This window comes from Silene latifolia, chromosome 7 (assembly GCF_048544455.1).
Source record: "Silene latifolia isolate original U9 population chromosome 7, ASM4854445v1, whole genome shotgun sequence".
Taxonomy (NCBI): Eukaryota; Viridiplantae; Streptophyta; class Magnoliopsida; order Caryophyllales; family Caryophyllaceae; genus Silene; species Silene latifolia.
In genome coordinates, this window is record NC_133532.1 from 120960132 (window position 1) to 120982006 (window position 21875).

Below are 21875 nucleotides of genomic sequence, written 5' to 3' on the forward strand. Positions count from 1 at the left end.
GTTATATCGATCCATGGTTTTGCAACACAACCAATTGACAACTAACTAATTATTATTTTATCGATATTGTGATCAAGTTTATCACACGATCCCATAAAATCTTTTCACCGTACGATTTACTTGTTCATTAGGCCCTGTTCTTTTCGACTTAATTTCAGCTCACTTCAGTTTAGTTCAGTTCATTCCAGCTCTATTCAACTCAACAAATTTCAATTGAGTTTAGCTCCTTTAAGCTCACTTCAGTTCAGCTTAGCTCGCTTCAACGAATTTAAGTTTATTTCAGCTTCATTTAACCCAAAAAAACAGGACATAAACTGATTGTCTGTATCACACATGGTCTTGTCTAGTTATCCTATATATAGCAGACCATCTTGTTATTTGTAATTAGACCATCCTCAGCCATGAACCACTCTCTTACTCATCCCACTCTCTCTTATCACTTTTTCCTCATCCCACTCTTTTTTATCACTTCTTACTCATTCACCTCGTTATTCCTTAACTTTTTAATTTACAACCAAAATACTCTTTCAACAATAATTTACACTTATTCCTCATCATTCTCTTTCATCATTTATCTCTCTTACTTTAACATACCCACACATTTTTTACATTAAAAATCTATGTTCGTAATTTGTTCGGGTTTCAACTCGATAATTTATCGACTTCGGTTTTATTATAGAAAAAAGGCAAGAAGTTTTTTTCTTTAAAAAAAAAATTTTCCAAGACAATTTCTAAAACATAAAAGACATAACATTTAAAACATTATTTTACAAGGTTACATTAATACAATATTTAAAAAACACACCAAATATTACATAGATAAATTAAATACAAGAAAATATAAAACGATAAAGGAAATACAATAAATTAAAATACCGTTGAAAAAAAAATACAACATTAGTTGAGGGCACCAAATTTTTGCCAAATATTTTCAATTATATCTGATCTTAGGACTTCATGTGCCCTTGCATTTCTTATACGATTTTTGTTTTGAATGTATGCACTTATAGGAGCTGTATATCCTACTTCATACTCGGGGTCATCAACATTAAGATGACCTTCCTCATTCCTGTTATTGTCGAACTCAGTAGGGTCGGAGTAGTTAATATACGTATCTCTTTCATCTTCCACTACCATGTTATGTATTATGACGCAACATTTTAAAATTTTGCGCATCAGTTGCTCGCTCCAAGTAAGCGCTGGTTTACGAATGACTGCAAACCTAGCTTGTAGTACGTCGAACGCCCGCTCAACATCTTTACGAGCCGCTTCTTGACGCTCTGCAAATAATTTATCCTTAGGTGTTTGTGGGAGTGGAATTGATGGTATGAAGGTCGTCCACTGTGGATAGATCTCATCGGTTAGATAATACCCCGTGTTATAATGGTTTCCATTAACCATATAATTAACACGAGGTGCCCGCCCATTCATCATATCATCAAAAATAGGAGAACGGTGGAGTACAGTCAAATCATTACAAGACCCTAGAATCCCAAAAAAAGAATGCCATATCCAAAGGTCTTGTGAGGCAACAACTTCAAGAATGACAGTAGCTCTACCATTTCGGCCTTGATACATCCCCCCTCCAACCAATCGGGCAATTCTTCAATTGCCAATGAAAGCAATCAATACTTCTCATCATTCCAGGGAACCCTCGGTGAGCACCGATTTGTAGGAGCCTTTGGAGGTCATTTGCATTAGGTGATCGTAAATACTATGTTCCAAATGCATCGATAACAACTTCAGTAAATTTTTCTAATGCAACAAATGTTGTTGATTCACCAAGTCGGCAGTACTTATCCGTTCTATTTGCTCCTTCTCTGTACGCTACCATGCGTAAGGCTGCAGTGCACTTCTATAAAGATGATATTGGCACTCTACCACTTCCATCAGGACCTGGATTAAAAAATGTATCATAGGCTTCTGCTGCTTGCACTAAGCGAAGGAATACGTGTCGATGCATTCGAAATCTACGCCGGAACAAGTTTGGAGGACAGGTAGGATTAGGAGAGAAGTAGTCATTGTAGAGGTTCTCGTGACCAGTTTCACGATTCCTCTCAATGTACCTTCTTTGATAAGGACGTCTTCGACGATTACGATTGATTATTCGTGGTACTTGAGATATAACAGGAACAATAACTTCTTCTATTATTTCATTTTTATTTTCATTATTGTCATCACTAGAGGATGAAGATGATGAGAATTCAAATAAAAAATCCATTTGAGGTGAAAAGGAAGGAAGATGAATGTGGTGAATAATACAACTAAGAGAATAAGTATATATCTATATATAGACAAGAGATTTCATTTAACTAATAGATCTTATCCAAACTTATCTGTAATCTAGATATACCAACTGTTGGACCATATAGATATATGATTAAGTTTTGATAATGACAAGTGTGTGCTTCGTATTATATATACTCTTGCTCGTAATCGTTTGTTTAGTCTTTGTTAGATTAACTTAGGTTACATTGAAGATTTGTGAGGCATTGTTCAAGTAATGTTATAGCAGCTTGAGCTATAACATTGAAGATTCTTAAAGCATCATAGTAACTGTAACAAGTTTCAATTATGATGATCACTCAAGCAAAAGGCTAGATCAAGTCTTTAACAAGCTCAAGATGAAGAGCTTATGGTCAAGATAAAGAGAAGATCATATCACTGAAGATCTCCAGGAAGATTAGCTAGTATAGGTCTTCATCTAATGACGGCATCTTAAGAGAAGAATATTGGGAAGGTAAAGTTATAACTTTACTTACCAAACTTAAAGTTATAGTTGTTTCTACTATAACTTTGAGTAGCAATTTGATGGCATGATTTTAATAATTTTAAGATCATTTTTCAAAGGATAAAAATTCTTTAAACATATTTCGAAATCATATATGTCTGTAGTAGAGCTGAAATATGGGTTGTTGTAATGGATAACTTGCATGTCTCTATTGGTTAGTAAAACGACTTATGGGTCGTCATGCTACCTAGGGTTCGCTAGTTTTGTTTCAACCTAACCCTAATCCCAGAAGAGAGATTTCCGTCTAGATGGACACGGGCCTAGGGTTTCGGCCGCTGGCTTTGAATCTTTAGGTTTCACAAGTCCTCTAGTACAAGTAATCAATCTAATTAAATCTAGCTTATATTTTTATAAGATATTTTCTTATCTTAAATATATATGATTTAATTTGTTTACTTATCTGAAAATCTTAAGGATATAGTTTTGGAAAAATAAGATTTACTTTTATCTTACTTACCTAAACTAAATATATCTTGGATTGAATTAAGAAAGAGATAGAGATTTATTTCTTACGAAATAAACTACCTATCTCACGGCACTTCTAGGTTTTCGTGCAAACCATAGTCATCTCCTCTACTATAAATACATATGATCATTCTTCATTTAAGTCAAGCTTTTCGAAATCTAAAAATCCCTTGCAAACAAATTTGAGTTTAATTTTTAATCGGTTATTTTTATTGTTTTGCATTTGGAAAATCTTGCGAAAAGTCGTGCTCTTAAAATTGCTTATTTTTCTTAAGGTTACGTCATAAGATAATAGTACTTCATATTGTTTCTTACTCGTTCAATTGTGTGAACACTTAGAAGAACAATCAAGTGATTTCTTAGTAACTTAAGATAGTCAAAACCGAATATCTAGTGATATTCAAATTGAGTTATAGCTAGAGTTAGCTATACGAGTTGGGTTGATAATTTTGTAATCCGGAAAAAGGTACTAAAATTATTAATCGAGAATAGTGGACGTAGGCTTCGACGTGTGAAGCTGAACCACTTCAAAACCGTGTGTCTTTACAGTTTTCGTTTTGTTCATTTCATTACGTTCATAATCATTTAGTTAATTAGTTAAAGTTTAATCAATAAACTTTAAATAATTAATTACATTGATATAAAATAAAAAGTGGGCATAAGTTTTTAAATACTCAATTCACCCCCCCCCTCTCGAGTATTTCGGGTGTGATAGACTTTTCACCAACCATGATCAAACAATTGGCATATCATTTATCCAATCTCATCCAAGCTTATATGTAATCTAGTTAGACCAACCATGATCAAACAACTTTGATTTCATTTACCAATATTGATATTATCTAATCTTATCCGTAATCTGGATAAAACCAACCATGATCAAACAACTGAGATTTCATTTATCCAATCGAATCCGTAATCTGGATAGAACTAACCGTGATCAAACAACTGATATTTCATTTATCTAATCGATATTATCCAATCTTATCCGTAATCTGGATAGAACCAACAATGATCAAACAATTGAGATTTCATTTATCCAATCGATATTATCCAATCTTATCCGTAATCTGGATAGAACCAACAATGATCAAACAACTGAGATTTCATATATCCAATCGATATTATCCAATCTTATCCGTAATCTGGATAGAACCAACCATGATCAAACAACTCGCATATCATTAAAACGTTATTTTACAAGGCTACATTAATACAATATTTAAAAAAACACACCATATATATTACATAGATAAATTAAATACAAGAAGATAACACTCTGGAAACGAAAAGACAACACTCTGGAAACGAAAAGACAACACTCTAAAAACAAAAAGACAACACTTTGACATGAAAACACAACACTTGAAAATAGAAAACATTTATCTAGCCGTTTTGCAAGTCTTGAACCAGTGAGATTTTCCATTGTTCTTCCGCCGGAGTTAAATCATTCCTTGATTGTAATGATTGATATGCATTCCATTTGTACAACCTTTCATCCTGTTGGAGCTTCTTATTGGCGAGCGTTAATTGCTCAGCCCTCATCTCCATTTTTTTTTTGATAATTTATTTTCTCCCATTACAATTCCGCATCACCAGACTTTTTTCACCAAAACGGTCAATGCTTTCAGCCAAATAGGCAACCTCCACCTACTTTCATTTTTCCTTTGTTCTTTTTAGCCAGCCGCCTTTATACCTTGAGGGGGTTGCCTAGTATGCGAATATATATCAAATATTACTACCTATTTGTAGAGAAAAAAAAATAGGAACTATAGTTTAATTATTTTTTCGAAAAAAAAAAATTAGATATTAAGTTTTGGTAAAAATAAGAAATAAGTTGATGCTTGAAAAACAAATATAGAGTACGTAAAAAAAGATCACAAATTTGGTTGTTCTTATATCTCAAAACAGTTGGTCTTGCTTGTGACGGGCACTATCCGTCACAAGCTGAAGACGGATAATACCCCTCTTATAAAGTCACAATAAGGCAAGTGGAGGGCAAGTGGGGGGAAATTGAGCACCCATGGATACTGCCACTGTGATATCATGTGAGAAAAGACTATCCGTTTTCCAATGATGACGATAATGACTGCCTTCAATGAGATTATGTATATCTCAAAAGTAATGCCACTAGCCCACTACCTAATTAAAAAATGGAAAAATGGTCATTTCCAATTGAAGACTCCACTTTAGCTGCGCGTTTTCTTCCTCGGATAATCATCGCTGCATGTTCTCAAAATCATTGTTGGAGATGCTCTTATAGAGTGATCACTTGTTCGCCCAGATAGAAAAAATAATGGTCAAATTACATGTTTGCCCCTGCAAACTCCATGCCCAAATAGAAATCAATACATATTTTGGGATGCATTTCATCCTGGTGATGCAGCTAATGTCATTATTGGAAGAAGAACATTTAGGGCCCAAAAATCAACCGATTCTTACCCATTTGATATCGAGAGGTTGGCCCAAATCTAACCGATCCGATGTATAACATGATCATGCTTGCCAACTCAACTGGAGTCAGGGGCGTTTTTGGCGGGGTGTAAGGAGTTCATCTGCACCCCTTTTCCGAAAAATAATTACAATATCCTTTAGTAAAGGAGCACATTAATTATGTGGGTCTAGTGGTTATTAAGACTATTTCTTAGTTAGAGGTCATGAGTTCTATCCATGTACTGGAATCGCCTCTGACTGGAATTGTTACGAAGTATAATAGAGCGTTAATTACATGATATATAAACGATCATATATAAGAATTTGTGCCCTTTGTAAGTCTAAGGTGTCGTCTTGGTGACGAGTGTGATAATTTTCATGATTGTTGAATCGAGTTAAGAATTTTTTTTTTTTGTTTGTATTGTTTCTTTTTTTCGGCCTCTTGATCATTCTCTTGTAACAACAAACATGTGTATCAAACTATCAATTGTGTTATAAGATTATAGATTAAACTATTAAACTATTAATTGTTTTGTTATATGGCTAACTTTTACATAATTGTTTGTCCAAACAAGTTGTGATCTCCAAGTGTTGAAAAAGGGGTGATATCGTAAATCCTTATAAAAGTTTAGGGGATCGAAGTTAAACCTTAAGTACGAATTACATAATTCTACACGATTACCATAAAATACAGCTCGTCTTGCTTAAGAGCGTCTTAGCTTTACGCTGGATTTTTCCCAAGTCTTTTAAGATTCTCAATTCATATGATCAATATGACATGCACCATAACATCTCGGGCCGGTGCTAGACGAATCAGAGGCTCGGTGGCGGAGGCGGACGCAGGTTAAGAATCTGTTGATGGCCACCACTTAGTTTGGGTGATGGTGGATACCATGGTTTGGCCGGCCTTCTTGGACTGATATCACCGGTTTTACAAGGAACACCAACCATCCTTTTACAAGGAGTACTATATTGCCACCAAGCTTTTTCCATGCCATCTTTTAAGAAAAAAAAAAAGTAAATTGTCAAATTAATTAAAACATTAAAGTTCATAAGTATTTGGCACGGGTACGTGTCCAAGTGTCTGCTTTTTTAATGAAAAATATGTATATTTTGGCTTAAAATAAGATGTCTATGTGTCATACCCTTTTCCAAGTGTCAAGTGTCAGACACGGGTGCGTGAGGGAATCAGAAAAGTCGGAGTAATGTAGAACTTCAGTACTACTATATAAACTTTTTTTGTGCCGGGTTACTTTCTTTGACATCTAACTTGAAAACTTATGGTAAGAAATTTGTTTTGAGGGGAAATTGATTACAAGATAATACTCCGTACTTTCATAGAGACTGGCTTCTATCATTATTATATTTTACGAAAGGTTGACATTAAAAATGTGTCACAAAACATATAAAGAACTTGGATATTAAACAAAATTTATGTAGTAACTCACGAATGTGAAGTTTTGAGGTTAAAACTTGAGTAAAATTTTAGGAGTCTCAAATTTAAGTTTCTCAAAAGGAAATTTTATGCGAGTTTTCTCGTCATTCACTAAAAAAAAAGAGTAAGTACATACCGGCCGATGAAAGTAATAGCCCAAAACTAGCTAGTATGAGAAACAATGCCAATTTTGATCTTAATTGCCACATTTTATGAAGATGTAAAGAACAATATACAAACTTAAACTAGTTTAATTTTCGAAGTTTAAATTTTGTATATGATCACTTTTAAGATTGGCTCTTAATATAGTTCATTTATAAAAATAGAGTCAACTTTCTTATTGAAGATATTTTATCAAGTCAACTTTATATTGAATAATGATGTGTAGTTTGGTGCGAATTTAAGTGTTTTAAATTGGTCCACAAATCATTGTCAAAAAAAAAAAAAAAAAAAAATTGGTCCACAATGACTTAAGTGTAGTATGTCCAAAAGGACACAACTTTTTTTTTTGAAATCCCAAAGCGGGTTCTTATATATCATTACGATCAAAACTGACACAATCAATAATATGCCGCGGCATATCATCATTCCAAAGTTTCCTACCTACGAATCTTGATCTAAAATGAGCTAGTTCATGAGCTACGCAATTTAACGATCTACTAACACACGACCACGAAATAAAATTAAAAACACAACTTTTGGACTTGCATAAATAAGACAGTTTTTGGAAGTCAGCTATTTTTGTGGACTCATTGACTTAGCCATGGGCCATGGCAAAAGGACCCGACCCACACCCGAAACTAAGGACCTGATACTAATTCATAACTTGAATTAACATGATTAATATGACCCAACTCCAATGTTTATTGTTGTATACAGTCTATTATTGATAAATAACTTTGATAATAATAGACCTAGAATTTACTCGAACCCTAACTGATCTGACCCGACCTGACTTGAATTCTGTTAAACCTAAAAACGACCTGACCCGAACCCAATTTAATTGATCCGTCTACTAGATTTACTCAAAGTGAAGTACATGAAATGGTGTGGACTGTGGAGTGCGGACTACATTATATCCATAGTTTTGCCACACAACCAATTGACAATGAATTGGTTTACACCATCCTTCTCAGTGAAATGTTTAGATATGCTTTATACTCAAAGATCAAGGTACAAGGAGAGAGAAATTGCTTTTAATAGTATTAAAAGATAAAATACAGAATAAAACATACCCAAAATAGAAACGTAAACTATTAACTAAAACACTCGAATTAAAAAATAAAAATCTAAACTATTGACCTGGAAGGAGTAACATTTTATCGATATTGTGATCAGGTTTATCACACAATCCCGTAAAATCTTTTCACCACACAATTTACTCATTTCAGTAAATGAAACAAAATTATCTTAATGCTTTCATTTGCGAAATCAACTCATTACATGTAATATTAAACCTAATAAAAATCAAATATCCAAAAATATTTGAATTAATCTTATAATAAGACGGTTTTATACCAATGACACAAGAATTAGGAAATAGCTGGAGGAGGGGATGGTGGAAGAAATTGATGACGGCCAAAGTTTGGGTTTGGTGAAGGTGGATACCATGGTTTAGCAGCTCTTAGACTACTATCAATTGCTTTACAAGGTGTTCCTGTTCCAATCATCTTTCTCATATAATTATTTGCCTTATAATTTGAGGGCCTCCATTCTTCTTTCAAGCCATCTGTCATGGAAATGAACTATACTTGGTCAACACAATAATCACAACAATGTCTCTATTTTTTATTTTAATCTCAATTTATTGTTGCAAATCACAACAATCTCTTAGACCCTATGCATGTAACTTGGGGTTGCCTTGATTTAAAGTGTCTTTGAAACCTTTCATGATTGGGAAAATATATTGGACTTTGGAGTATTGGACCGGATCATTTGAACTGGACTAAACTTGGATCAAATTCTTTTAGGCCTAGTTAATGGCCCTTATTTATTTTAAAGTTCCCGTTTTCGATGTCAGGTTTAAGACCGGTTAATTATTGTCTCAACCTTATTAACCAAATTTGATGTTTTTCAAGAGTCAAGACTAATCCTTATAATTTTATGAAGCAATAACTTAATTTACCTTAAAAAAAATTCACAAATTATTCTATAGGACCATTTTTAGCAAAAGACTAGTCTAATGGCACAAAGCCCAACTAAGTAAGTTAATAAATCTGTAAAAAAAATTATTTATTTTGATAACATAATACTTTATCTTGATAACTTGCATATTTAAATAGGTCGGTATTCATATAAAATATCGGGTAATTAAAATAAAACTGAAATATGAATGTAATTATATGTTAACTTTGGGCTTTTCTCCTTTTGGACCAGTCCTATGCTATAGGACGGTCCTGTAAAAGAGTTGCTGAAAAAAATTATAAACGAGTACGTTAACATTAAATGTTACTTCTATTTAAATAAAGTTTATGTTGAGAGATATCCTTAATTTATATTGTATGTTCCATTGTATTTCATTTTGTTTTATTCCTAAGAAATTCAATAAAATGGCTTATAAGCTTAGTCCAAAGAGCCATAAATATGTAAGCTTACTCTTGCTAATTGTCAAAAAAAAAAGTGTTATTTAAATTAAGTGATAGTTTGATTATTTATTATATTTGATTTAGTAAAATTTAAATTTAATTATTATATTTGGAATAAGGACAAAGTAGTATAAATAAATAGCAATGATATATCACAAGCAAAAGAATGGATGGTGAAATAATAACATTGAATCATGGTTTTGAAGACTAAATTTTGTAATGAAACAATGGAAAATGGTAATAACCGAGATAAGGAAACACGTGACACAGAAAGTAAAAACAAATATTCCCGGTCTCATTTATTTCTTTACCTTTAATTAAAATATTATTTATAAAAAATAAAAAATGGTAAATAAATAAGTAAAACGAAGGGAGTAAAGAATAAATATATGAGAGAAAACAGGTGCAACATTAAGTACATACCAGCCAATGCAAATTCTAGTCCAAAGCTAGCAAGCATGAGAAACAATGCTAATCTTGACATTAATTTCTGCATCTTATGTTGTTATTATTATTAGTACATAAACTTGTTATTAATCTGTTTCAACACTAATTTATATGATGATGTGAATTTTAATGTGTTTTTAAATTGGTCCATATTGGATAAAGTATACAGTTTATAATTATGATTAAGGACAAAATTATCTATTAGACTACCATTAGAGAAACAATGATAGTGTTTGCAATTTGCAAAAAAAAAAAAAAAAAAAAAAAAAAGCCATGTTTTTGGTGGAGACTAACCAACCAATTTACTCCACTAACCCAACATGTAAACACATTTTTTGTGAGTGGAGCTCCGTATCATTTTTAGAAATTTTTCATACATTATTACCCGTTCTTCAATGAAAATTTTCGTCCCTGCTGAATTTAAATGCTAACTCCGCCACTAGTTTAATTGGTGTCTTTACGTCTTATTTATTTCTAATCACTTTTTTTCGGGTTTATGTCCCCTTTATTGTACCAAAAAAAAAGTACGTAAAACGACATTTTTGTAGGAAGAAAATTGGGCCTTTTTTGTCTGTTGCAAATTGCAACACAATATTTAAACGCACGTTGTTGTATAAGACTTATTTAGCAATTCATGGATTATACAACCAGTTGTATATGTTGTACGGTGTAGAATCTGAGCTTTGTGATAAAGTATCCGAGCTTTATGTTAAAGAATATGAGCTTTACTAGAAAGTATTGAGTTCATCCATTTTCACATTAAAAACATGAATTTTGAATTAGCTCAAAAAGAATACATATAAGCTCGGATTCTTATACCTTGGTTGTACAATGCTTATGGTACAACTAGTTGTATAATCCTATTTGTGCTTATTTAGGGCCCAAAAATCAACCGATTCTTACCCATTTGATATCGAGAGGTTGGCCCAAATCTAACCGATTTGATGTACAACACGATCATGCTTGCCAATTCAACAAGAAGTGTTACGGAGTATAATAGGCGATAATTACATGATATATAGACGATCTTATATAAGAATTTGCGCCTTTTTTAAGTCTAAGGTGTCGTCTTGGTGACGAGTTTGATAATACCATAGTTTGCCACCTCTTAGACCGATAATGCCGACGTTATTACAAGGAGCTCCAACCATCTTGTTAGTACTATATTGCCACCTTGCTTCTTCGTTCCAATCCATCATTTAGGGGGAAAAAACAAGTAAATTGTCAAATTATTTAAAAAATTAAGTTCATGCGATGAAAACAGAACAAATTTTAAATGCAAGAGTAAACGTGTAACTTTAGTGTAAGGGTGTCAGATTTAACTCTCTCTAGAGCAATCTTGTGTAGGTTTTTCAAGCATAGAAAAGAAAAGAAAAGAAAAAGGGAGTATATCGTACATACCAACAAATGAAAGTTCTAGGCCAAAGCTAGCTAGTATGACAAACAAGGCCAATGTTGATCTTAATTGCCACATTTTGAAGAAGATTTTGTATAAGATTTTGTATAAGATGTTGATCTTAATATAGTTCATAATATACAAAAATAGAGACAACTTTCTTATTGAAGGTCTTTATACAAGTCAACTTTAAATTGAAAGTTAAGAAAAGATGTGTAGTTTGGTGCGAATTGAAGTGTTCTAAATTGGTCCACAATGACTTAAGTGTAGTATGTCCAAAAGGGCAAAACTTTTGGACTTACATAAATATGACACTTAAGTTTTTGGAAATCAGCCATTTTTGTGGACTCATAGTTAGACCCGGTAAAATAGACCCAACCGAATAATCTGATCTGATACTCGAAACTAAGGACTTGATTGACCCGAATGTATATTGTTGTACACAATTTATTATTCATAAATAACTTGATAGTAAAAGATTCGAAAAGCACACGGTCCCCAACTGACCAGACCCGACAGGAATTATGCTAAATCCAAAAATGACCTGGCTCGAACCCAACTCATTTACCAGGTCTACTCATAGTGAAATAAATGAAATGGTGTGGGCTACGTTATATCGATCCATGGTTTTGTCACACAGCCAATTGACAACGAACTGATTAACATTATTTTATCGATATTGTGATCAAGTTTATCACACGATCCCATAAAATCTTTTCACCGAACGATTTACTTGTTCATTAGGCCCTATTCGTTCTTTTCGACTTAATTTCAGCTCTCATTCAGCTCACTTCAGTTCAGTTAAGCTCATTCGAGCTTTATTCATCTCAACAAATTTCAATTGAGTTCAGCTCCATTAAGCTCACTTCAATTCAGTTCAGATCAGTTCAGCACAGCTCGCTTCAACTCATTTCAGTTTAGTTTATTTCATTTAACCCAAAAAACAGGACCTAAACTGATTGCCTGTATCACACATGGTCTTGTCTAGTTATCTTATATATAACACGACCATCTTGTTATTTGTAATTAGACCATCCTCAACTATGAGTCATTCTCTTCCTCATCCTACTCTCTCTTATCACTTCTTACTCATTCACCTCGTTATTCCTCAACTGTTCAATTTACAACCAAAATACTCATCCGACAATAATTTACACTTATTTCTCATCACTCTCTTTCATCATTTATCTCTCTTACTTTAACATACCCCACACATTTTTTACATTAAAAATCTATTTTCGTAATTTGTTCGTATTTTCAACTAGATAATTTACCGACTTCAGTTTTATTATAGAAAAAAGGCAAGACGTTTTTTTCTTTTTAAAAAAATATTTTCCAAGACAATTTCTAAAACATAAAAGACATAACATTTAAAACATCATTTTACAAGGTCGCATTAATACAATATTTAAAAAAAAACACCAAACATTACATAGATTAATTAAATACAAGAAAACATAAAACAATAAAGGAAATACAATAAATTAAAAGACCGTTGAAAAAGAAAATAATACAACATTAGTTGAGGGCACCAAATTTTTGCCAAATATTTTCAATTAGATCTGTTCTTAGGACTTGATGTGCCCTTGCATTTCTTATACGATTTCTATTTTGAATGTACGCATTTATAGGAGTTGTATATCCTACTTTATACTTGATGAGTAGTATTTAATTCATATTTTACCCCGCATTTATACCTTATTCCGACTCGATTTTGCGTGCTTAAATGATTTAAAAGGCTCATTTATTTACTAATTTATAATAACTAGTATAGATCCCGCGCAAATGCGCGGTTTTTAGATAAGAATATTAAAGAAAATATGAAGTAACAATTATAAAACCTGATATTTAACAATTTGATATTTAATTGTAAAATTTATTATTATTAATATTTTGTAGTAATCGGTGGAAAAGAGAAAGTTCAGTATAATCCAATTGTAGATACACTATAATGAAAGCCCAATTACAGATATGTTATAATAAAAACTCAATTACAAATATGATATAAAGAAATAAAACCGTATTATAGCCAAATTCATTTAGGCGGGAAAATTTGGAGATTTCTTATTCTTTTAGTATAAGGGGGATTAGTCGTCTTAGTCATATTCAATATTTAGTCGTATTATTATTATAATATTCGTATTAATGTTATTTTATTAACTTAATGTGTAGGTGAGACGGGAAAGCAAGGGGAAGTAATGAGACGGGTTGAGACGGAATCGAATTGAGAAGTTGAGACTTGGAATACTCATTAAAGCAAGAGTCAAAGTTGACCATTTGACTCTACCAAAGTCAAACCCGTCCCCTTCATCTTCATCATTCACCACCTTCACCATCTCCACCACGCACCCAATCACCAGTTCACCACGAGGCCCCAGTTTCAATAATTCGAAACCCGACAATTGCCATGCTTCATCACCAGCTCGTCAATACCATTAACAACCCAACACCAACTCACCAACATTCAACTCCTTCATTTTCGTCCCCTGCATCAACAACATCGACAATCTATACCAATTGTACTCCCAGCCGGGTGCCTACCCCCCGGCTCGCAACAACAATTGTTCTCCCAGACGGTCCACCGTCTGCCGCCCTCTCATCCCGGCTGGGAATACAATTGATTTCGCTCCAGTTTCCAGGAACCTCCCAGCCCGTCATTTACCCGACGGACGGCCGACCGGCTCAGCGCACCCCGTGCTGCGTTCTCAGTTTGGTTTTATTGGTTTTGTTTCACGCGTGTTTTGACTTGTTTTTGTCCGATAAAGATTCCCCCTCCCCTTTATGATTATCGTTGTCTATTATTAAAATTATTATTATTAATTATTATTATTATTAGATTAGTAGTATAAATACACACTCTCTCATTATTATTATTAGACTACCTCTCAATTACACTACCATTTAGAATAGAGAATTAGAATAGTTTAGCTTATTTTATTCTCTAAATATTGTAGAACCCTAATATTTCCTCTCTCATTTTGATTCAATAAAAAGTTGTAATCTTTCTTCAATTATTAGTTTAATTATTCCTTTGTTTATGCAAGTTCTTCATTTTCTCAATAGTTTACATTTAGTTTTGGGGTGTAATTTGAAGGAAGAAGACATTCATCCTCCATTTTTATTATCCAAGTTTGTTACTCTCCTCTTAATAGGTATAATTCTCATCTTTTGTTTACATTTACTTCATTTGTTTACATTTCTTATGTTGTTTAATCATTATTCATCTAAAGTTTCTATCTTTATCATGTTTACAATGTTTACTTGTGTTTTGTTGCAATTTGTTGTTAATTTCTCACCCATGAACATGTGTGAGTAGTCCTAATCTAGGGCCTATGGGGATATCGGGTCTATAATGGGTATGATTTTGGGTTAGAATTATAAGGAATTGGGTGTTTTATTGGTTGTCACTTTCTTGCACATGAAGTGTTTGTAGAATTGCTCCTATGAAAGTTTGAGTATTTTCTCACATGTTTAGTTGTCTTGGTGTCTATACTAGTGGATGAACAATCGTGGTGTGTAGACTATTGGATGATCTTTGTGTATGTGTGTGACGAGTTTTAGTTAATCATACGATAGTGGGTTAGCGAATTCTAGGTGTCCTAAGACATTAGGCATAATTCCTTGACTAATTGAATCACTTATTCCCCATATTTGCCTTGTTTCATGCCCAATGACCCGAGTGAACCCGAAAGCTCTAGTCTTTCTCATATTGATCAATTACAATTTTATTTAGTTTAATTTTATACCTTATTTGCATCTTAGTTTACAATTTAATCAACCTCTTTCATTTATTAGGCTAAATTGGGACTTAAACGGACTAAGTATACACCCCCGCCATCTTTGTGTTCGACACCCTAATTATACTACTTAATTTGGGTTCTTTATAAATTGTTTTTGATTGGGAAACGACGACAAAATCCTACATCAATACTCGGGATCATCAACATTAAGATGACCTTCCTCATTCCCGTTATTGTCAAACTCAGTAGGGTCGGAGTAGTTAGCACACGTATCTCTTTTATCTTCCACTACCATGTTATGTATTATGACGCAACATTTTAAAATTTTGCGCATCAGTTGCTCGCTCAAAGTAAGTGTTGGTTTACGAATGACTGCAAACCTAGCTTGTAGTACGCCAAACGCCCGCTCAACATCTTTACGAGCCGCTTCTTGACGCTCTGTAAATAATCTATACTTGGGTGTTTGTGGGAGTGGAATTGATTGTATGAAGGTCGTCCACTGTGGATAGATCTCATCAGTTAGATAATACCCCGTGTTATAATGGCTTCCATTAACCATATAGTTAACACGAGGTGCCCGCCCATTCATCATATAATCAAAAATAGGAGAACGATGGAGTATAGTCAGCTCATTACAAGATCCTGGAATCTCAAAAAAAGAATGCCATATCCAAAGGTCTTGTGAGGAAACGGCTTCAAGAATGATAGTAGCTCTACCACTTCGGCCTTAATACATCCCCCTCCAACCAACCGGGCAATTATTTTATTGCCAATACATGCAACCAATACTTTCCATAATTCTAGGGAACCCTCGGTGAGCACCGATTTGTAGGAGTCTTTGGAAGTCATTTGCATTAGGTGATCGTAAGTACTCTGCTCCAAATGCATCGATAACAGTTTCGGTAAATTTTTCTAATGCAACAAATGTTGTTAATTCACCAAGCCGGCAGTACTCATCCGTTCTATCTGCTCCTTCTCCATACGCTAATATGCGTAAGGCTGTAGTGCACTTCTGCAAAGATGATATTGACTCTCTACCACTTCCATGAGGACCTGGATTAAAAAATGAATCATAAGCTTCCGTTGCTTAAACTAGGCGAAGGAATACGTGTCGATGCATTCGAAATCTACGCTGGAACAAGTTTGGAAGATAGGTAGGATTAGAAGAAAAGTAGTCATTGTAGAGGTTCTCGTGGCCAGTTTCACGATTCCTCTCAATGTACCTTCTTTAATAAGGACGTCTTCGACGATTACGATTGATTATTCGTGGTACTTGAGATATAACAGGAACAATAGCTTCTTCTATTATTTCATTTTCATTATTGTCATCACTAGAGGATGAAGATGATGAGAATTCAAATAAAAAATCCATTTGAGCTGAAAAAGAAGGAAGATGAGTGTGATGAATAATACAACTGAGAGAATAAGTATATATCTATATATATAGACAAGAGATTTCATTTAACTAATGGATCTTATCCAAGCTTATCTGTAATCTAGATATACCAACCATGATCAAACAACTGACATATCATTTATCCAATCTTATCCAAGTTTATCTGTAATCTAGATAGACCAACCATAATCAAACAACTGAGATTTCATTTATCCAATCGATATTATCCAATCTTATCCGTAATTTGGATAGAACCAACCATGATCAAACAACTGAGATTTCATTTATCCAATCTTATCCGTAATCTGGATAGAACCAACGATGATCAAACAACTAAGATTTTATTTATCCAATCGATACTATCCAATCTTATCCATAATCTGGATAGAACCAACCATGATTAAACAACTGAGATTTCATTTATCCAATCGATACTATCCAATCTTATCCGTAATCTAGATAGAACCAACCATGATCAAACAACTGGCATATCATTAAAACATTATTTTATAAAACATTATATTTTATAAATCCAATCTTATCCGTAATTGTAACGCCCCGTAAATTTCGGACCGTTAATATATTTCGAAAATAATTAATTAATCAAGTAAAATTTGACAACAATGTATTTAAAGTAAAAATAATTCAAAGAAATATAATTTTATTATATTTTGAAGAAAAGTATTTATTTTGATAGTTTTGAAATGTTTAAAAATAGTTTAAACCGTGTAAAATCTTTTATTTCGAAATAAGGGCATATCAGGGGGAAAATGACAATTCGTTTGAACGTTGGATAAACGAATTTGGAGATGGGTCGTATGAATACTCAATTTTATTGTAATCTCGTGTTTAAGAACTTTGGACTTGACGGAATTTGCGTTTGACTTACGGATTTAATTATTATTGAAACAAGTCAAACCCGACTCGTAAAAATCCCGACTAAAAATCCCGCACTTCCTTTTCTCCTTTCCTTCTCCCTTACACGGCTGACCAGCCCCTTTCTTTCTATTTTTTTTCTGGTTTTTCTTGTTTCTTCAACATCCTATCTTATTCCAAAGATCAAAACACAATTTCCATATAATTTCAAGCTCAAAATCGACGTAATTTCTTCGTTACTAGTCCGTTTTTCGCATAATTTACCTTTCCGGAATCCCCTCGACGCGATCTACAACTTGGTACAATTTAATTTCAGTTTTATTGAAGTTGTTTTAAGACCAATTTTCGGTATTTTCGGTTTTATATGCTTATTATTGTGTTTTAATTGTTTATTTAGGTGAAGGATTGGAAGACGAGTTCGGGGACTCGTATATTGTAGAGGATAGCGGCTAGTGTCGTTAGGGTTTGGGTTTTCAAGGTGTTAATTGCTCTTTTTCTAGCTTAAGGTAACATATTTCGAGTTACTCGACGAATTATCGTCACATGTTTTTGATTTTTGTATGTTTGGTGAATTTTTGTTTGAGAATTAGTTTTCACATGTTTAGAATGGTTGCATGCATGTCAATTGTTAGCTTAAATTGTGCCTTTTGTTAGTTTAAATTATCAAAGTTGAATTGGGGACGATTAATTAATTTTCGATTTCTTTTACTAAACAAAAATGGAAAAATAAGTTGGTGTAGGGGGACGGGCAGCAGGCCCGTGGCAGGCCCACGGCTAGCCCACGGCTGCCCGGGTTGGTCCGTGCTTGTTTTGCGGTTTTTCGTACAATATTGGTCATTTCGGGTTAATTAAGGTTGGAATAGTATAAGTAACAAATGGGTAGTATTTTGATAGTAACAAAAATTATGTTATTGGTAAAATTGTGCTTATATTAATAGTTATCACATGTTAGGGTAGTTTACAAAAGGAAATTGTGATTAATAGGCTCAAAATGAATTTTATAGCTATAATTGTAATGTTTTGTTGATTGTGCCGAAAACTGAGCCTTAGTCCCTTTAACTGATGCGATGTCAGTTAATTGAGTGATTGGTCACCGCAATTTGACCCGCACTGCCGCAGGTCAGGGTTGCGGGTAAAAATTCGGTTGAATGATTTAGATAATCGGTCTTTTTCTTGTTTTAGGCCATTTATCAAGCTTTTGTTCACATGTATAGCTTATTGAATTTAATAGTGACTTGTATTGTAGAAATGGCCCTAGTTTCCCCTGAAGCCTTTAATATGGTTACTATTGTTAGAATTAGAAATTAGTATTGAATACTTATTGAGGATTCTGTTGGGATTGTATGCTGTAAATAGACATTATAAGCCTTTCACATGATAGAATGCTAGAATTTATGTTGATAAGTAGGACTTTTTGCCCCCTTAAGGTTAAGTGGGTGTCTTACTTGACTTGTGTGGTGAGTCTTGTGTGGTGTGGGCTAAAATATTCAAGCTGGGACTAGCTGGGACTAGGTCCTAGGTGAGTATTTCGGCCTCCATCATAGATAGGTCTTTATAGTCTTTGACGAGTATATGTTCACTTTGCTTGATAGCCTTTGTGTTCCCGACTAGTGGATGTTTATCCAAGTTAGGGCATGACCTCGTGTACTTATTTTGATAGTATGGGGTCGGCTTAAGTACTAGCCAACCCTTCGGTGGTGTCCTTAGGGTACTCACTTCACTTTGTTTTAAAAAAAGTTGTGGGTCTTGGGTGCGGTGGTGTGTATCCGCATGTCTAGGTCTCAAGTGCATTTTAGGCTAGGGTTGTGTTGTCTCTTGGCCATGTTTTCTTAATAGTAACCGCTGAGCCAAGATACCGGTTCGATTACCTTCCCTACCTCGTGGTATAGACTCGAGTTACAAAGTGACTATTGACCGTACTAAGAACTTATGCCTGTCTTTGATATATTACCCTTTCTTGCTTGATGATTCTATGAATCATAGAAGGTGAGATGCAAGCCGGCTATGGTTGATAGAGTTTGGATTACAATTTGTTATATGATTCACATGATAGTTAGTTTGGTCAGTTTAGGGGTCATTTGTTAGAATACATGATAAGTAAATGGTTTATCAAATTGTTTACATGTTACATTAATTTTGACGATTCGTGGCTGGGAGGACTCGAAGTTACTCCCCACTGAATTGTGGCTTTCGTGTTTGTATAAAATGCGATTGACAGGTTGTTGATGCTTTGTTGGGAGTCACAGACGAGCTAGTGAGCAAGGAACCTTGGACCTAGTTTTGGCTATTCTATTAGTAACCCTTTTATCTTTTGGTTTGTATATTATTTAAAGGGACATATGTCTCCCTTTTTTTCTATTTTGGGTTTGTATCATTCTACTTTCTATTTAGCTCTGGCAAAGTAGTTCATCAGCTTTTGCAGGGTTTTGGCACCCGCTTCTGGGAATGTTGGACTTCTTGAGTTGGATTGGTTGTGAATGGTTTAGTTAGAAAATTTTTTGAAATTGCAGGTTTTTGGATAGTCGAACCATTTACAAACATATCCTACCAGTTTTTCCGTAGAATTTACGCATTTAAGTAATTAGATAACGCTAATTTTTAAGGGTGTCACAGTAATCTAGATAGAACCAACCATAATCCAAACTATTAGTCATCTGCTTATAATAATCCAAACTTCAACTTAACTGAAAATAATCCATGATATGGTCCTCATTTACTCCTATTGCACTTAAGACATTTCTGACCTATAGAAGCAGATAAACTATCCGGTAGTCTTTTTTTTTTATTTTTTTTATTTTTGTTTAAAACCATCTTCTTCCTTCTTCATTAACAATCCCATTACCAAAAACCAGTACACCACCACCTGGATCCCATTTTTTTGTATGCAAGTTTGCATCTTATTAATATAATTATAAACCCTCCAAAACTCATCCTCTCTCATCCACTCATATCTGCCACCACCTTCTAATTAATTCCCCATCAATAACAAACCTTCCCATCACCATTCACCACTATGTCATGCGCCCAAACCACCTATTCGATGCAGCCACATTACGCCGGAACGGTAATGGTGAACCTATTTGTGAAGAGGCTAAACCCAAGTTGTGAGTTGCATCTGGTTTGGTCGATTTGGGCTATAGCCGTGGTGGCTAGTGAGGGCTACAATGGTGCGAATCAAATGGATTCAAACCGATGTCGGTTGCGGCCAGTAGCAGTGGTGTTGTAAGGAAGATGCAGCTTGATCGAATTGAGGTAGGTGATGGAAGATTGGCGAGGAGCAGCGACCTGAACCCGGTGGACGAGTGAGGCAGAGGGAAGGCTAGTGAATGGGTGGTGCTTGATTGTTGGAGTTCGACGGTTGTAGGTGAGTGTGAATGATGGGATTGCGGACTATCAGTGGTTAATTCAATTTCGATACGGAGACGGTTGTGATGATGGGTTCAATTGGTGAGTGAAAGATGAGCTTAGTGATAGTGTTAATGTTAGGGAGTAGTGGTTGGCGCTTGGTGTTGAGAAATAGTGGGGTGGTGGACTGGTGGTCGCTGGTGGCGAGGGCTTGGTGTTGAGATGCGGTTGCGGAGTGTGTAGGTTGGTAAATGGCGAATAATCTATGGATAAGGTAAATTGTTTGTAGTAATCATGTATGCTAGGTGTAAACACTACATAGGTGCTAAGTGTAAGATAAATAAGTTAGCAAAGTGTCTTAGGTGTAGTGCAAGGTGTAACACCAAGGTGTGCCAAGTGTGTGTGGCATGCTTATCATGTAACTTCCCTCGAGTAGTATAAATAGAGTAGCTTGTGAGCTTTACATCATCCATTCCTCCAAGAGCATAAAACCGCTTGGACATTCTTTCATAATGTCGTTCAAGATCTTTCCTCATGAATGAACAACATTTCATACTGTGGAATTCTTCTCTTGCTTGAGTCGTGTAATGATCCCAAGCACCCATAAATTCATTATGGTTGTTTCCAATGAAAGCGTCAACTGTGGAGGACTGTCGGATTTGCAATTGTCTATAACCCCCAAGACTAATCCACCATTGCCGTAGACGACCATAAAATCTTGAGACTAGGCTATCTATTACTGTTGTAAGTTGAGCTCCAGGGTAAAGAAGTTGTTCGGTACACCAGGCATGCATCTCGTAAATCTTGTCCCTCCATTTTGAAGGTGGGATATTATCAAAAGAGAAACCATGGCCCGGTATATCTTGACTTTTAGGGTTCCAACCTGGTGGAGGACGAATTTCAGGTTGTTCAGTTCCTTCTGGATTCTCTGTATCACTCTCAACGACTTCTTCAACTTGAGTTGGT

At 34.5% G+C, this 21875-nt stretch overlaps 2 protein-coding genes and 2 long non-coding RNA genes across 4 annotated transcripts; 1 reads left to right on the forward strand and 3 right to left on the reverse strand.

Moving 5' to 3' along the window:
- Window positions 1-897: 897 nt before the first annotated feature.
- LOC141590652 (uncharacterized) lies at window positions 898-1578 on the reverse strand. The gene has a single exon (XM_074411223.1). The coding sequence runs from the start codon at window positions 1576-1578 to the stop codon at window positions 898-900; it is 681 nt and encodes a 226-aa protein (XP_074267324.1).
- A 4753-nt stretch (window positions 1579-6331) lies between these two features.
- Window positions 6332-7436, reverse strand: LOC141591325 (uncharacterized). Its single transcript, XR_012520805.1, has 2 exons — window positions 7261-7436; window positions 6332-6687 (listed from the first exon to the last, which is right to left on the reverse strand). It is a non-coding gene; the product is annotated as an uncharacterized LOC141591325 (long non-coding RNA).
- An 8040-nt stretch (window positions 7437-15476) lies between these two features.
- LOC141590653 (uncharacterized) lies at window positions 15477-16664 on the reverse strand. The gene is made up of 3 exons (XM_074411224.1): window positions 16547-16664; window positions 16082-16345; window positions 15477-15934 (listed from the first exon to the last, which is right to left on the reverse strand). Exons 1-3 carry the CDS (start codon window positions 16662-16664, stop codon window positions 15477-15479), a joined length of 840 nt encoding a protein of 279 aa, XP_074267325.1.
- Window positions 16665-17692: 1028 nt separating this feature from the next.
- LOC141591326 (uncharacterized) lies at window positions 17693-20068 on the forward strand. Its single transcript, XR_012520806.1, has 3 exons — window positions 17693-17863; window positions 17962-18070; window positions 19783-20068. It is a non-coding gene; the product is annotated as an uncharacterized LOC141591326 (long non-coding RNA).
- The last annotated feature ends 1807 nt before the right edge of the window (window positions 20069-21875 follow it).

What these genes read in the sequence shown, in the direction of transcription:
- LOC141590652 (XM_074411223.1), bottom strand. Translation starts at nt 1,578, where the DNA reads ATGTATCAAGGCCGAAATGGTAGAGCTACTGTCATTCTTGAAGTTGTT.
- LOC141590653 (XM_074411224.1), bottom strand. Translation starts at nt 16,664, where the DNA reads ATGGATTTTTTATTTGAATTCTCATCATCTTCATCCTCTAGTGATGAC. An exon ending in AGTACCACGAATAATCAATC is followed by an intron (nt 16,346 to 16,546) that starts GTAATCGTCGAA and finishes TTTTTAATCCAG; the next exon opens with GTCCTCATGGAAGTGGTAGA. An exon ending in GTTCCCTAGAATTATGGAAA is followed by an intron (nt 15,935 to 16,081) that starts GTATTGGTTGCA and finishes TTGAGATTCCAG; the next exon opens with GATCTTGTAATGAGCTGACT.